Source organism: Gymnoscopelus braueri, assembly GCF_963280865.1.
Source record: "Gymnoscopelus braueri genome assembly, chromosome: 20".
Lineage (NCBI taxonomy): Eukaryota > Metazoa > Chordata > Actinopteri > Myctophiformes > Myctophidae > Gymnoscopelus > Gymnoscopelus braueri.
The window spans coordinates 30,866,210-30,881,003 of record NC_137622.1 but is presented as its reverse complement, the minus strand read 5'-3'; the positions used below and the strand labels follow the sequence as shown (position 1 = coordinate 30,881,003).

General features: G+C 41.3%; 1 protein-coding gene across 3 annotated transcripts in view; it reads left to right on the top strand.

Annotated features, from left to right (window-relative positions):
• ldb2a (LIM domain binding 2a) overlaps window positions 1-14,395 on the top strand; it is a 109,543-nt gene extending 95,148 nt beyond the window's left edge. Inside the window, exons 6-9 of one of the 3 annotated variants that reach the window (XM_080416998.1) lie at window positions 362-485; window positions 3,345-3,398; window positions 4,746-4,876; window positions 12,274-14,395. In XM_080416998.1, coding sequence (XP_080273124.1) covers window positions 362-485; window positions 3,345-3,398; window positions 4,746-4,876; window positions 12,274-12,510 — 546 coding nt within the window. In that variant the 3' untranslated portion in view covers window positions 12,511-14,395. Of the gene's footprint in view, window positions 1-361; window positions 486-3,344; window positions 3,399-4,745; window positions 4,883-12,273 lie in introns of all 3 variants that reach the window. The other 2 variants (XM_080416997.1, XM_080416996.1) reach the window with 2 other exon arrangements.
• The last annotated feature ends 399 nt before the right edge of the window (window positions 14,396-14,794 follow it).

Genomic DNA, 14,794 nt, shown 5'->3' with positions numbered 1-14,794 from the left:
GAACCTGTGTTCCAATTCCAATGTTATTTAGTTGTGAGCTCTTGTTAAGACTTTTTTTTTTAAGGTGAATATTTATTATAAAACACACAGACAGATTTTCAACCTGGCCTTTGTATTTCCGGTATGCCATTATAGCCAAAATGGCAAAAAAAAGAGCACATTTACAACTAACACAAGCGTGTAGATCTGCTAATTGTGTTATGTCTGCGTGACATTGTCATTCTGCACGTACGACGACAAACTATAAAACGTAAAGTATAAAAAAAAATCAAAGAACATAAAAAGTTGAAATGTGGAGGTACAAGGTTTCAGCCCGACAGTGACGATATTTGTCTGGACCTGTTTGTTGTTGTTTCTCCAGTTGTGCGTCATCCTGGAACCCATGCAGGAGCTCATGTCACGTCACAAGACCTACAACCTCAGCCCGCGGGACTGCCTCAAAACATGCCTGTTCCAAAAGTGGCAGAGGATGGTCGCCCCACCAGGTAAACAATAACACTTCTCTACTGTAAATGTCCCAACTAACTAGACTAATCAAATGAAGAGTTTTACAAGAAAATGCTATAAACATTAGGCTTTTCCTGAGTTTTATCATTCAGTGTGTCTACTATTTAATGTAACAATTATAATTGTTTTGTGAAATTGGCAATGCACAAGCTTAGGAAGGGCGACTTGCCCGAAACCATCGTGTGGCAATAAAATTGTCAATTTGGAGTGCTGTCCTTGACTTCTTTGTCATTAATTTTATGCCATCAATATTCAAGAATACAATTTTTGGTTCAAATTATGGATATGGATGTAATTAAGCTCTTCTAATGTTTTTATTGCCCCACTTCCATTTCCCTAATAACTGTCTTAATGCGTCTCAATACGTCAAAAGTGTTTCACCTGTCAGGTATATGAAATGATCCACAAGTGCCTCTGGTATCTCAACACCTAACCCCTATCAGACCTCTCTCACCCCTATGATTGATCTTTTAAGGGATGTTTCTTGTGGGGATACCAGTTTTTAAATTGGCTCTTCGGCAGTCTTAAGCCATAGAATTTATGAAACAAAAAAGAGAGGGAGAGAGAGAGAGAGAGAGAGAGAGATACAAGGCAGGATTTTGGACACTTCAGAGGGGGCTGCAAATTACAGCAATGTTCGGTGAGGTGTGACGAGACGTCTTTAAGAAGCAACAGCAGTCAGAAAGCCTTTGACTTGGACCAGGGTTACTTTAATTAAGAGCGGCTGGTGTAATCAAACCCGCCGATCCAACTCTCTCTAGCCCCGGCCAGCGGCCCCAGGGGCATCAGGCATGTTCAAAAAAGAAAAGAGAAAGGGAAAAAAAGAGGAAGCATTTCCTTTCACAGTGGACATACAGTACTGTCAAAGAGACTTGGTCTATGTACTGTAGAAAGGCTCTACTCTCAGATGGCTAATTGCGCACATGGAGAAATAGGGTTCTTCAGAGTGTAGTTACCCCCGCCAGGCCGGAACGGCCAAGGCAAGGTATTATGTTTTCACGCCAGTGAGTCTGTCCATCCGTCCATCTGTCTGTCCGTGAGCCGCTAATCTCAAGCACCACTGGACCGATCGGCGTGAAACTTAGATTTTTCAGATTCCATTCTGATTGGCTACAATTGACTTTCAAAGTTTGCAGGAGGGGCCCGTTTTGCACAATTTGCCACCAATTATGAACACAGCATCCCATCTGCTCCAAATCTGAATCACACAATTAAGGGCCTCTAAACAACACAGAGTAAAAGTGATTGCACTTAACTGGATGCACCCCATGACTGACACAGCCCTGGGTAGGCAACCCGGCCTGGCAGGGATTTGTACGTAGAGGAGCGCATAGTTTGATATTTAATGTCTTAAGTTGGGGGGTAGTTTGATTTAACATGCACCTGTATGCACTGTTTAGCTTAACAGTGGATTCTGTTTAAAAATGAATTTTGTGGTGAGTTTTGTGGGGTTAGAATTCATCAAGGCATCTTGTTTCCTTTCAGTCAGACCTGAAAACAAGTTTGAAATCCTTTTGTTTTTGTTTGTCGAGTATCTTTACTGTACAGGTAATCCTGTGTTTTCATATGGAGCTAAATTGAACTTTTTTAAGCTCAGCTGTAGATCTGCTTTTTTCCTTATTGATGGCATTTTTTTAAGCCTTTTCCTTCAATTCTTCTCCCAACCTGGAAACTGGTCTGGGTGTTTTCAGGAAGGAAGCATGCATGCATTTATGCTCCGATAAGTCCTTTTGGGTGGAAGTGGAAGTGATTTTAGTGCGTCACTGGTAGAGCATCGAAGGAAACACGCCGGGATAACAAAAGTGATTGTCTTTGACCAGTGTTTCCCAAACATTGGGTCGTGATCCATTTTGGGCCGTGGACCCATTTATGTGTGTCGCGAGTGAATATACCGTTTTCTAACCTTTCCTACAAAAGATTCTTTTTTTGTTTTTGTAAAGATCTTCAGAAGTAAAAAAATTAAAATAAAATAGTGAAAATAGCAGATCTACAAGCCTACAGTGCATCATGATGCAATGCATTGTGAGCTTGTGGCTATAATCACAATTTTTTTAATAATTGATAATGTATCCCAAATTTCAGTTTTGGGCCTCAAGGCGATAAAGTTTGACTATAGGTAGATTTTTTTTGCGTATCTTTTTTAAATACGCATGTCTGTCAGAGTCAGCAATCACAAGATATCGACAAGATTTCCCTCTCACTGTTTTGACTCTGATTTTCTATTTTCAGTGGTGTTTTCTGTGTGTGTCATGAGTCGTACATTGCTAGTTTGCTGTAATTGAATATGAAAAGCATCTCCCTGGGTGTGATTAGTTAAGAACCTCGTAAAATGCATTTCATTTTCAGACATCTGTTTGAAGATCACAGCCATGTTCTTTTCTTTTTCTTTTTCTTTTTTTTTGTCTCCTCAGAGATTATAAGGCATATCATTTTCGATGCAACACTGGTTGGAATTTGCAAGATCGTGTAGTCATAAATTATGTATTACAGAAATTATATTTTGTAGATGTAAGGAATGCTAAGATCTCTACTTAACCTGCCTCATTACTTCATAACTCTATTAATGAAGGAGCTTTCACTTAGTTGCAGTTATGATTTAATTGCATGTTTAGAAATTATGTATAGCTTATAATTGGAAATAAATAATCTTTTATCTAAGCGCAAGTTTTCCAGTCGTTTTTAAGCATATATGTATTCATCAGTGGCTTTGAATTAAGTGTATACTGTTATTCCGCCCCATCTGTGTTGTCATCACTGGCCTCATACTGTCTTATTGATTATTATTAAGAAACCAGTGAACTCCCTCAGTGAGATAAACATTTTGACTCCGGTTTCAGCTGGACATCCACAGAACTTCAAAACGGAAATATTTCCCACAAATCACAAAAAAGGTATCTTTTTCGTCTTATCCTGTCCTGCTTCTTGAGGTAGCCCTGTAGGATCCTGCAGCAGCCTCCTATGGCTCAGCAAAATGACATGAACAACCAGTGGTGGAAAAAGTACTGAATTTTTTTACTTAAGTAAAAGTACCAATACTGCAATGTAGAAACACTCTGTTACCAGTAAAAGACGGAGTAAAAGTACAAAAGTAATGGCATCAAAATTACAAAAGTAAAAATACTAATTATGTAGAATGTCCCATTTCACATAATTATGTATAAAATGTATTAAAATATTTTGAAAATAGCCGATCTACAAGCTCACAACGAGTTGTGGCGCGTTGTGAGCTTGTAGATCGGCTATTTTCAAATAGCCAAAGTTTAAATAGGGCTGAATAGGTTAATAATAATAATAATTCAAATCTTCAAAGTAACTAGTAAAGTAAAGTTTTCAAATGACTGTAGTGGAGTAAAAGTACAATATTTGCCTCTGAGATGCTGTACTTGAGTAAATGTACTTAGTTACTTTCCACCACTGTGAACAACTACATTTGAGCATGCTTAACCAACGTGCTCAAGCAAAGACCAAATAATTAGATGCATTACACATTGCATGCATTTTGAGTTTATATCATGTGCTACACATGGGCATTTGAAAGACACAAAAATAAAAACAAACCGAAAGAAAGGAGATGAAAAGGTATGCAATGCAATAACACAGTCACGCTCGTCAAATAAAGCGCTACAGTAAAAACAACAAAGAGATACAAGAGTGGATACAATATCAATGCATATTCAGTGGGACACACATGGATGTGCTTTCTGCCTCAGCAGACTAGTTTTAATCTGGCAAAGGCTATTGAGGCGCGCCGGCGCACTCTGTAGCGGCACCAAAATCATTAACAAATTCACATTACGCTGAGCAGCAGGGTCCATTGTTGAGCATTTATGCAAATGAAACAAGGGTTCCTTCTTACTAGTGCATGTCTTGGGAGATGTTAACGCTTATGTGATTTCCACCTCTGAAGAAAAAACAAAACATGGATCATTTTAGACGCGATGCACTTTGCATGTGCAGCACAACGTGTGTGTGTGTGTGTGTGTGTGTGTGTGTGTGTGTGTGTGTGTGTGTGTGTGCGTGTGCGTGCACCCTTGCATGTGTGTGTGACCTTTCATTTTCTACACACACAAGTGTGCATGTGCATGGCTTTTGTCCGTACCACGCGTAACCGCACGTCCATACTGTATTGCCACCCCCCCACCCCCGCCGCTGCCATCCATCCCTGTGTGTACAGTACTGTACAGTATGCTTTATGTTGTCGGTGTGGCTTCTTTTTCCCTTTGCTGGTCGCGCCAAAGCTGAGCCTGCCCGACAGACGACCACCAAGAGGAGGAAACGGAAGAACTCGGCCAGCAGCGCTAACAGCAGCGGAGGGACAGCGGCCAGCAAGAAACGCAGCCCTGCGACCAACTTCAGCCTCTCCAGCCAGGTACCTGTAAGCATCAGCCCCTCTCTCTCTGGTTTGACTCTTATTGTTATTTCATTTATTGACTTTAAGAAACTGTTGTTGTTGTTTTTAACTGCTTTCAACCTAGCATTCCCATTTTGGGGCAATATAGGCAAAAACTAATTAATTAAAAATGTTCCAAAATATTGAAAACCGCAGATCTACAAGCTCACAAGGTGTCGCGATGCAAGGCGATGTGAGCGTTGTAGATCTGCTCTTTTCGCTTATGACGTCTAAAATAGGGCTTAAGTGGTAAGGCATACTTTTGTACATGGCAATCAACAGAAGATGGGGTAGGGGGGTTTGGTATATGAAGGCATGCGGATCATGAGCTAGATTCGAACCTGTGGTGTCATTATTAGGTTGTGGTTCCTGTGTATGTCCAATCAATCAATCATCCACACACAAGCACATTTTAGCACTCAATGGAAATGTCAAGAGTCAAGGAAAAAACATAGAATGCTTTCAGAGCTATACGTTTTAGGTTTAGTTTGTAAAAAAAGAAATCCACAATGAGAAAAAACATTTTGGGATAAAAGACAGGTGAGCTAAAGAACCCCCTCCCCATCGCCCCCACCATCACACAAACAAAAGAAAAAGCGGAAAAAATAGCAGAAATAAGATGCCAAACCTGGACCGTTAAAATTCCGGAGTGTGACTTTAACTCAAATGACACCAAAACACAACCTGGGTTTCAGTCCGCGGTTCAAAACGATGAAACAGGAGTTAGCGGACTAACACCCTTGATGGCAGTGTTTGAGTGAGGAGAGAGAGTTACTCATTCACTGCTTGAGCAAAGCAATTAACCTCCCAGCTGTGTCAGCGGAGGTTCTCACTGGACACTGGTAGAAGAGCATGGTGCATTTAAAGCCCAGCATCCGTATTCTCGTGACAAGTTGTGAGCTTGTAGATCACCAGTTTTTTTCTGCGAATATATTTAATGTTGAGTGAAAACAGAAAAGACACTAGAGCCCTGAGGGACTCCGGTCAACCAAGTATAGGGTTTAAAGGGATAGTTCACCCCCAAAATTACTTTTTTTCTATCGATAAGTCACCCCATGGAGACGGTTCCAGTAGGTTCCAGTAGGAGACACAAAGAGTCTCCTTTGTGTCTCCTACCGGAACCGCTGCCTACCGGTCCGCTGGTCATCAAATTATTGGCTTAGGAATGCGACAAAAACAAATATCCATGAATTCAAGTGGGGTGACTAATCGATAGAAACATTTTTTTTGGGGGGGTGAACTATTCCTTTTAGCGGTTATACTATATACTCTGTGTGCGTGTGTGTGCACTTGTATTACTATGCTTGTGAGCTTGTGAAGTATAATAGAATTTGAGAAATAGAGACCAGTTTCCCGGTCCTCACAAGAGAAATGGTTGTTTTTATAGTTAAACGATATTTGGGGAGTTAGGCTTACAATTGGGAAAAGATTCAGGTTTGGGTTAAGATTAGACATTTAGAGGTTAGGTTTTAGTTAGGGTTAGGGTTGGAGTTATGCAACACCGCCGCGCAACTAAGTGTAACTCAGGGGTTAGAGTAAAACATGGCCAAACAAAATGGTGACATTTATAAAATTGCCATCGATGCCATTTTGTATAGTAATACAAACAAGGGTGTGTGTGTGTGTGTGTGTGTGTGTGTGTGTGTGTGTGTGTGTGTGTGTGTGTGTGTGTGCGTGTGCGTGTGTGTGTGTGTGCGCGTGTGTATGTGTGTGTGTGTGTGTGCGTACGCGTTGCAGAAACAGACCACGCATTCTCTGCAAACCTTCACCAGATTAAAGAGTAAAGGTTGGAAAATAAAAGCAAATCTTGACAAGAACCTAATTAGAAACCTAACAAGACGCACAAAGATCAAGAATTGATTGAAAACAATTAACCAAAGACCAAATCTAAAAAATCCTCACTCTAGGCTGGTGCCGCGCCCCAACGTATACATATCTAATGTCAGCGCTCTGGGGTCTTCGGGCCCCTTGACCCAGAAGGAGGTTAAACAGCCACTTAACCAGCTGAGCATCGCACGGCGGCGCTCAGCACACTCCCTTGAGTTTACGACGACTGTACTGTCTATGGGTAATCTATTGTCTGCAGAGGGTGTAGTTCTCTATTTTAGTGTGTGTTTTATTGACTGTACTATTGGGCGCTGGGAAGGCACTCTAACATGTTTAATACTGGTGCACTTTCAAAGTGTGGATGTTTGTCTGTAGTACGTCTCTCTGCTGGATAAAGCTGATTAGTGATGAAACCGAAGAACATAAAGCCTCATTTTTGCTGGATTGTGCGCCGAATATGCCACCGACACTTGCAGGCTTGTAGATCGGCTACTTTCGGTGTGCCACAGAGCACGCAAAAAAGTATACAGTAAATTAGGCATAAAGCCTGAGTTACACTTGGTTGCACATCGTGTCTCCTGCCAAAAATAGCAGATCTACAAGCCCATGGCGTGACGGCGCGTTGTGAGCTTGTACGTCGGCTATTTTCAGTGCGAGACGCTGACGCTGATACAAATCAGGCGTAAGCATGTTAATGCCATATCATAGACACAGTAGGCCAGGCGCCGATAGCCTACAGCTCAAGAGAGGCTGGTACTGTAATCAGAACCATAGTAAAGAGCCATACACATGCGCATAGCACTGCTGCTGCACATCCCCTCATAGCGAATTTATACGTTGTCGTAAAATGACTTGGTTTTCATCCGAGAAACATGACGCCCGCATTCCTGTCCCACGGTTAGTTCTGTCTTCCTCTTTCTACAGTAGATCTATTTTTTTCTGTCTCTCTTTCTCTCTTTTTCAAACGTGTGCCAAATATCTCTCTCTCTCTCTCTCTCTCTCTCTCTCTCTCACACACACACACAAACAGTTGTTTTCTCTCTGGAAGACGTTGGCTCCATGCCATCTCTCATTACCACCGATACTATATGTAGACAGCACCCCGCCCCACACACACACACACACACTCCTTTCCAATTGTGTGTGTTTTTTTTTGTTGCCCTATGCCCCCAAGACCCCCACCTACCCTAAAGCCTAATTTTATACTTCATTATACGACCAATGGCGCTCGCCAAAAATTATGGTGTTTTTTTGTTTGTTTGTTTGTTTGTTGTGTTTGCATTTTATTTATTTTTTTCAAGCGACGCAGTCGTACGGCGAGGTGTAAAATTGGGCTTTAACCCCTACCACCCCATCCCTGCCTGCTGTTTGCACAGCTCTTTGAGACAGGCAGCGTGCCTGGTTACATGCTGGGTACATATGTTACGCTGCCTGCTGTCTTTGTCTGAGAAGTTGTTCGTTTGTGGCTCGGCACCAAGCCTACGTGAGTCCAATGACAATAAGAAGTGGACTCTCGGCAAGGGGTGGGGAGGGCTGGGGGTGTGGGGGGGGGGGGCACGTTACAGGGAGAAGGGGGGAGGCTGTGGGGAGGAGGGAGCGAGGAGGGGATTAATGCCTCATAGAGTGTTCAACAGTGAACTCTAGTGGTGACTGACTGAATTTCTTTTTAATATGTATACTAATGGACTATTTTGGCCAGTTTTTTACGAAAAAGCATTCGTCAAATCCACACTGTTTTTTTTAAGCAGATTTTAAAAGTATAACATGGATGGCAACACGTATACGTATCTGCATCCATTAAATCAAAATGTGTAATTCCTATTGTTGGAGAAACTGTACGTGTGTGTCTTTGAGTTTAAGTCAGATTTTACTTAGTTACACACCGATGTTGTACACCAAAAATAGCCGATTTACAAGCTCACAACGCATCGCAGTACGCTGCATTGTGAGCTTGTACATTGTCTATTTTCAGAACGTACTGTAACGCAATGTACAACCAATTATACAGTAAATCAGGCATTATGTGAACATCATCTCTTTAGTTTAGTTTAGTCTATTGTCTCTGTCGGGTGGAAACCTCATATATCCAAAACTGTTACTTTTCAGGATTCAAATTCAAAAATATCAAAAGTAGCAGATCTACAAGCTTGTGGATCTGCTACTTCTGTGTGATGCTGTAGTATGATTAAAAAAAACACAAAAAGTTAAAATATGGAAATAAGAGGTTTCTGCCCGACAGCAACTACATGCTGTGTCAGGTCTCCTTTTTTCCCCCAGTACCCCCCATTTCTTTATTTAATCTGGATTAGGTCCCACTGTGTCCTCGTTAGAATCCCACAGGAGAAACACCCTCCAGAGCATCTCACGGCTAATCTCTGTAAGCTAACGATGCCGCTTCACCCCAGCGAAAACACACAGCATTCATCATCAAGTTCAGTGCTATTCCAGGCCTTACCAGTTTAGCTAACAAGATGAGTAGACGAGTAGACGCCATTAATTAGATCACAATTAGAGCCTCCCTGGTCTCAGGCTAGCCACCAGCTGTTGCCATTGGAGGGGACTTTCTTTTATTTATTTTTTTATTTTTTTGCTGCCTCAGTGTTGGCCAGAGGTAGGTTGACAGGCACCCTCACAGGAACAGATGGTGAATGCAAGGCATGTTGGCAATCAACGTGTTTTTAGCTAATGACTTAATTAGCTATGCAAATTGACAAATCAGTGTGGATATTGTCATTTAGTGGGAAAGCTCACCTAAATTAATTAGGCTGATTAAGGCATACTGGGGTGTACTGGTGGTCGCTGGAGGGGTCTGAGAGCGATTTGGATAAACCGTAGCCTCCCCTTGGTCCTGATCGTCAGTGTGTGTGTGTGTGTGCATATGTACTCTTTTTGCCTGCATGTGTGTGTATAACTTTTATAATTTTGTTTGTTTTCTATGACTCTGGCAAGGGCGGGCATTGTGCAGAGTTTGCGTGTACTTCAGTGTGTGAGTGTGTGTGTTCGTGATTGTGTGTGTGCGTGCGTGCGTGCGTGTGTGCGTGTGTGTGTATGTGAATTCCTGTGTTTTCTGGGTGCGTGTGTTGCTGCCCGTGTGGGCTGAGGAGGAGATGGATGAGCAGCGAGTGAGAGAGCTCCCAAGCCACCCAGCATTGACACACATGGTCGGTGAAGCGTGTGCTCCATTTAACCAAACAGCTCCTATCCCAGGTTACAGTGGAGCGTTACAGGGCCGCTAGGCAGAGTGATGCTGCAGGCGAGTCATGGGAAGATGACATTTACAGATTGATAAAACATGAACCCGACGTGTTATTGACAGCACGACATGCCTGCGTTTCACAGCTTATCGATCATCGTGTGAATTCACAAAAGTGACACTCCCCCCCCGTTCCCCATCAGAATCCTAATCACTTTGCACAGCGAGGACAGCCAATGAACAGGAGTTTGTCTTGGTGACAGTGGTTTTAATATTGATTATACTAATGATAACTAATGTAGCTATACATTTCCATATCGTCACAGTCGGGCAGAGAGCTTGCTTCTCCATATTTCATATTTTTAAGTTCTTTTTTTCTTACCTACATGAAAGCCCTATTTTAGCCCTTTGTCATTTGACGGTTTCGCACTAAAGTAGCAAAAATATCTACCAAAATCTTTTGAAATAAAAAATGTTTTATTTCTGTCTATAATGACATGCCCATGTGTCTAAATGATAACTTCATTGGATCGATTGGAATACAGGTTATTTCTTCCATGCCTGAAAAATAACAGTTTTGGACATACAAGGGACATCAGGGTCTCATATACTGTAGATCTACAGTAGCACGATACATACAACAGACATTAGACTCTTATTGTTTCACTCTACAAATATACATCGAAGCATAATGTTTACACGCTTAAAAAGGAGGATCCGGAGTCACGTAACAAAGAGCCAATACTAGATACGAGTCTGTGGTTTCCTTCAGTGAGATATGTCCTACATGATGGCTATTGATTGGAGTGGACAGGGAGGTTGGGTCAGGCCGGGGGAAAGCCAGAGGTTTCATTTGCACTGAGCGCTTTGAGAGGGGGTCAGCTGGTACAGATAGGTGCATTTCAAACCCCCAGGCGTTTGAAAGACATACAGCAAGGGATTGAGTTAAGCCTCTGACATTAGCTGCTGTAGCTTTGTAGTCACTTATAGATAAATAATAATCATTTTTTGGGTTGTTTGGGTTAATATGGATCTCGGTTGTAGGATGTTTTAGGATTGGAGTGAGAGGATGAAAGATAGAAATGTGAGAAAAGCGTTTAGCCCCAGGCACCGTGGAGATGTATGTTTCAGTCATATACATGAATGCATGAAAACTGTTTGAAGGTCTTTTATCTCAGGAATAATTCCTGTGTGTGTGTAAGGGGGGAAGGGGGGTAGTATTTGCTATTAAGATGCAGGTCTCTGACAGTAGGAGTAGTACTCGAGAGTAGATTGTGTAGTTGACGTTGTCAGGTAGAGCAGTGTAGTGTAGTCATTCAAATTTAAGCAATTTGATTTTACTCTTTTGTCTAAGTAAGGGCAGTTTTGGCCCAATTTCGAAATGTACATATTTACAAGATAAATCATACAAATTCCTGAGATTACTAACAGAGATAGTGAATATCTAAGGGTAAATGTAATAATGAAATAGATAAATATATAAAAGCCTTCTGCATCGAAAACAAAATGGGATAAATGGTTTTAAGAAGCAATTGAAATTGTAACATTTATTTGGTCAATGTCGCTCATTTAATTGTGTACAGCAATGAGATAAAGATAAAGTAAAATACATTTAACAGTTATTAAATATTTCAAAGATTTGTGTTTTTCTGTACATCTCTTAAAAGGATGTATCAATTTCAGCACATTCCTTTGTCCACTTTGGTTTGACACACCATTTTATACATTTTTAACACAATTTATATAAATAACTATATGAATAAACAGTGTTTATCACCCAATAGTTTGATGCAAAGCAACACAACAATTTACAATTTACAATTTAGGCCTTTAGGCATTTAGGCATTTAGGCATTTAGCAGATGCAGACGCTATGGCTCTTAATCCAGAGTGATTTACAGTAAGCAAGGACAACACAAGATAATACATCAAATGCATAGGAATAGTAATCTAATAATAAAGTAATACTTAAGTAAACCAATAATCTAATAATAACTAATACATACGTAAACCAAGAACCTATCATCAGCCTGTACATTGAAACTATACACACTATAGGATGCCAGGTCAACAATGACCTGGCATCTGTCTACATAACATGTCTACATGCTATCTAAGTTACGTTTTAGCCTTTGCATAAGCCTGCAAGGTCGTCGAGGCTAGGGCAAAGTGCTACGGGCTGAGGTGGAGTCTGAAGAGGTGAGTCTTCAGATTACACACAATTATGTGTCTTCCCAAACTAGACACGGTGACTGGGTTGATCCTTTTTTAAAGAGTGCACCAACAACCTAGACTGTTATTATCCTCGTGTTTCCTGACAGTGAATTGGCTATTGCTTTTTTTTTTTTGTTGTGTAGGACGTGATGGTGGTGGGTGAGCCAACGCTGATGGGCGGGGAGTTTGGCGACGAGGACGAGCGCCTGATCACACGATTGGAGAACACTCAGTATGACGCCACCAATGGCCTCGACGACGACGACGACTTCACCAGCTCCCCGGCGCTGGGAAACAACAGCCCCTGGGGCACCAAGCCTCCCCCGCCCCCCAACCAGGACACCAAGCCCGAGAGCACAGCACCACAGTCCTCACAGTAAACGACCACCACAAAAAAAAAACACTAAAGAAGAAAACAATAAGTTACACTTCACCACATGGACTTGAGCTTTTTTTGTTGCCCACCCCTAGGGTGGCACCGATTGATAATGTTGGACAGGATGAATGGAAACCCCATCTGCAAACTCCGCCTCATCATCGGCCAATTATGTCCCGGGCGTTTCCTCCTCTTCTTCTCCACCTTCTTCTTGCTGTACCATCTTGGGGAATAACCGGGAACTGATGGCATTGCACAGCAATATCCATAAGTCAAAGACTACTTTTTGCTTTTCAGAGACATGCATACAGCTTGTATGCAACAGTTATGTAAAAAAAAAAACAATTATGTAAAAAATAAAAAAATAAGAATGGCGTGGCCGTTTCCTTGAAAACGCAGAAGACGTGAGGTCATAGCTGTCTTCAGTGGACAGTCAAAGTGAACTTTGCCTCTAGTGGTTAACACGGCTGTGATTGGTTGACCTGCAAGGTCACAAGTCATCACTCTGTGACAGCTGGAAGTACAAAAACAGGTCTTTTGAGAACAGCAGACTCAACCCAAAGAAGGTGAGATGTTCCTAAACGGCCAACAGAGCCACCTAACCACGATGAAGGCGACCAAAACCTTGTCCGAGGCATTTGCATTTTTATTGGAAATTCAAGTTGGCTGTTTGGTTGGTTTCTGCTGTTGCTGTTTATTTCCATTTCCAATTAAAAGGAAATGAACCCCACCACCGCTGTGGACTCCTTTCAAACAAGGGAAAGCCGTGTCCGGGGATTGTTTTAGTTTTTTTTGTTAGTTTTTTTTGGTTTTGGTTTTCCAAATGACTGCAGTCGTCACAGATTGTGATTTCATGCAAACCTCTTCAATTGTGTTTGTAGTCTGTTGGTATTTTGCTTCTCTCAGAATCCCTTGCAGTCACATTGTAATTCTGCCAATCAGTATGTGAACTTTGCTGTCATGCATAGATGCATTGATTAATATTGATTTATTCCCGCTCCTCGACAATTTGACTTCTCTCCCTTTAACGACCTACTCCCAAACTGATACCGAAGCTTTTTCCTGCATGATTTTATAAGATACTTTTTAATTTGAGATATGTACTTTTGAAAACACATCAAGTCCAATCTTTGGTTGATCGGTTTGGGAACACTGTTACAAGGTTTGTAGTTCTGTACATAGAGGTGGGACCTATTTTAGCCACTGTAAATGAGCCACTGAAACCATTTGGGGTATGGCAGCTGTTGTTCTTTACTTTGTTTTTGTTTTTTGTTTTGTTTTTAATCAGGAGTTTCATATTTCTGTAGGGTGGTTTGGATGCTGGTTTCCTACAGCAAAAACAAAAGAAAAAGAAAAAAAAAAGTACTACTGTGTCTGGGTTTACCTGATCCTCTCCAGTTCAATAACTACAGCAGATGCCAAAGTCTATCGACTATTATTAGTACTGTACCCTGATGCACTTATTTCAAGATTATTCTCTGATCATAAGAGGATGTTTAACAAATAGCGAAATGAATTATAGCCTATTAATCAATCAAAAATAATTGTCTATTTTCTAAAAAAATCATGGCTAAAAGTCCAGCTCCCCTACAGTTCTACAGAAACAGTTTGAAATCCCTGGTTGTGTGTTAGCGATTGTTCTTTAACCCTTAATTGAATTGATCCCTGATCTTTGGTTGGACTTTGTTGGAAAATGGGCGAGAAGACAAAGGCGGATGTCTTTATACATTTGGATCCTCTGGGTATTTATTTGTGCATTTGTAAGGAGGCTAACACATTTCTAAATATGTTTGAGCCTGGTATTAGACACCATTTGTACATTATATAGCAGAGGTGTTTAGTGTCATATCTGATGTCTGGTATGTATGCTTTACCATTATGTGTGCCAATAAACCGTGCTTACAAATCACCCAGGTTTGTCTTCTGGCTGCATGTGCTGCAGTGTGCTATGCAGCCAGCTGCTTCTTATTGTATGTGGCTTGTGTTTGCACATACTGTTGCAATTTCATGTATCACTGAAGTTATCCAAAGCAAATATGGGAAATGATTAATGGAATATTCATCAGGGATCTAGAGAACAATTTGATAGGGGTGGTCACTGAATCTGCCTAGTAACAAAGACACAGTTCACAGACACAGTCACAGATTCGTTCTCCCTGTAACAAAGGGTGCTGGTTTGAGTCCTACAATGTCTCATGTGTCTTTCAAGCTGAGATTTAACTCCTATACCTGCTCAATCATTGGTATTCATTTTGAATAAGATAGTAATAAGGAGTCCTTCACATAGA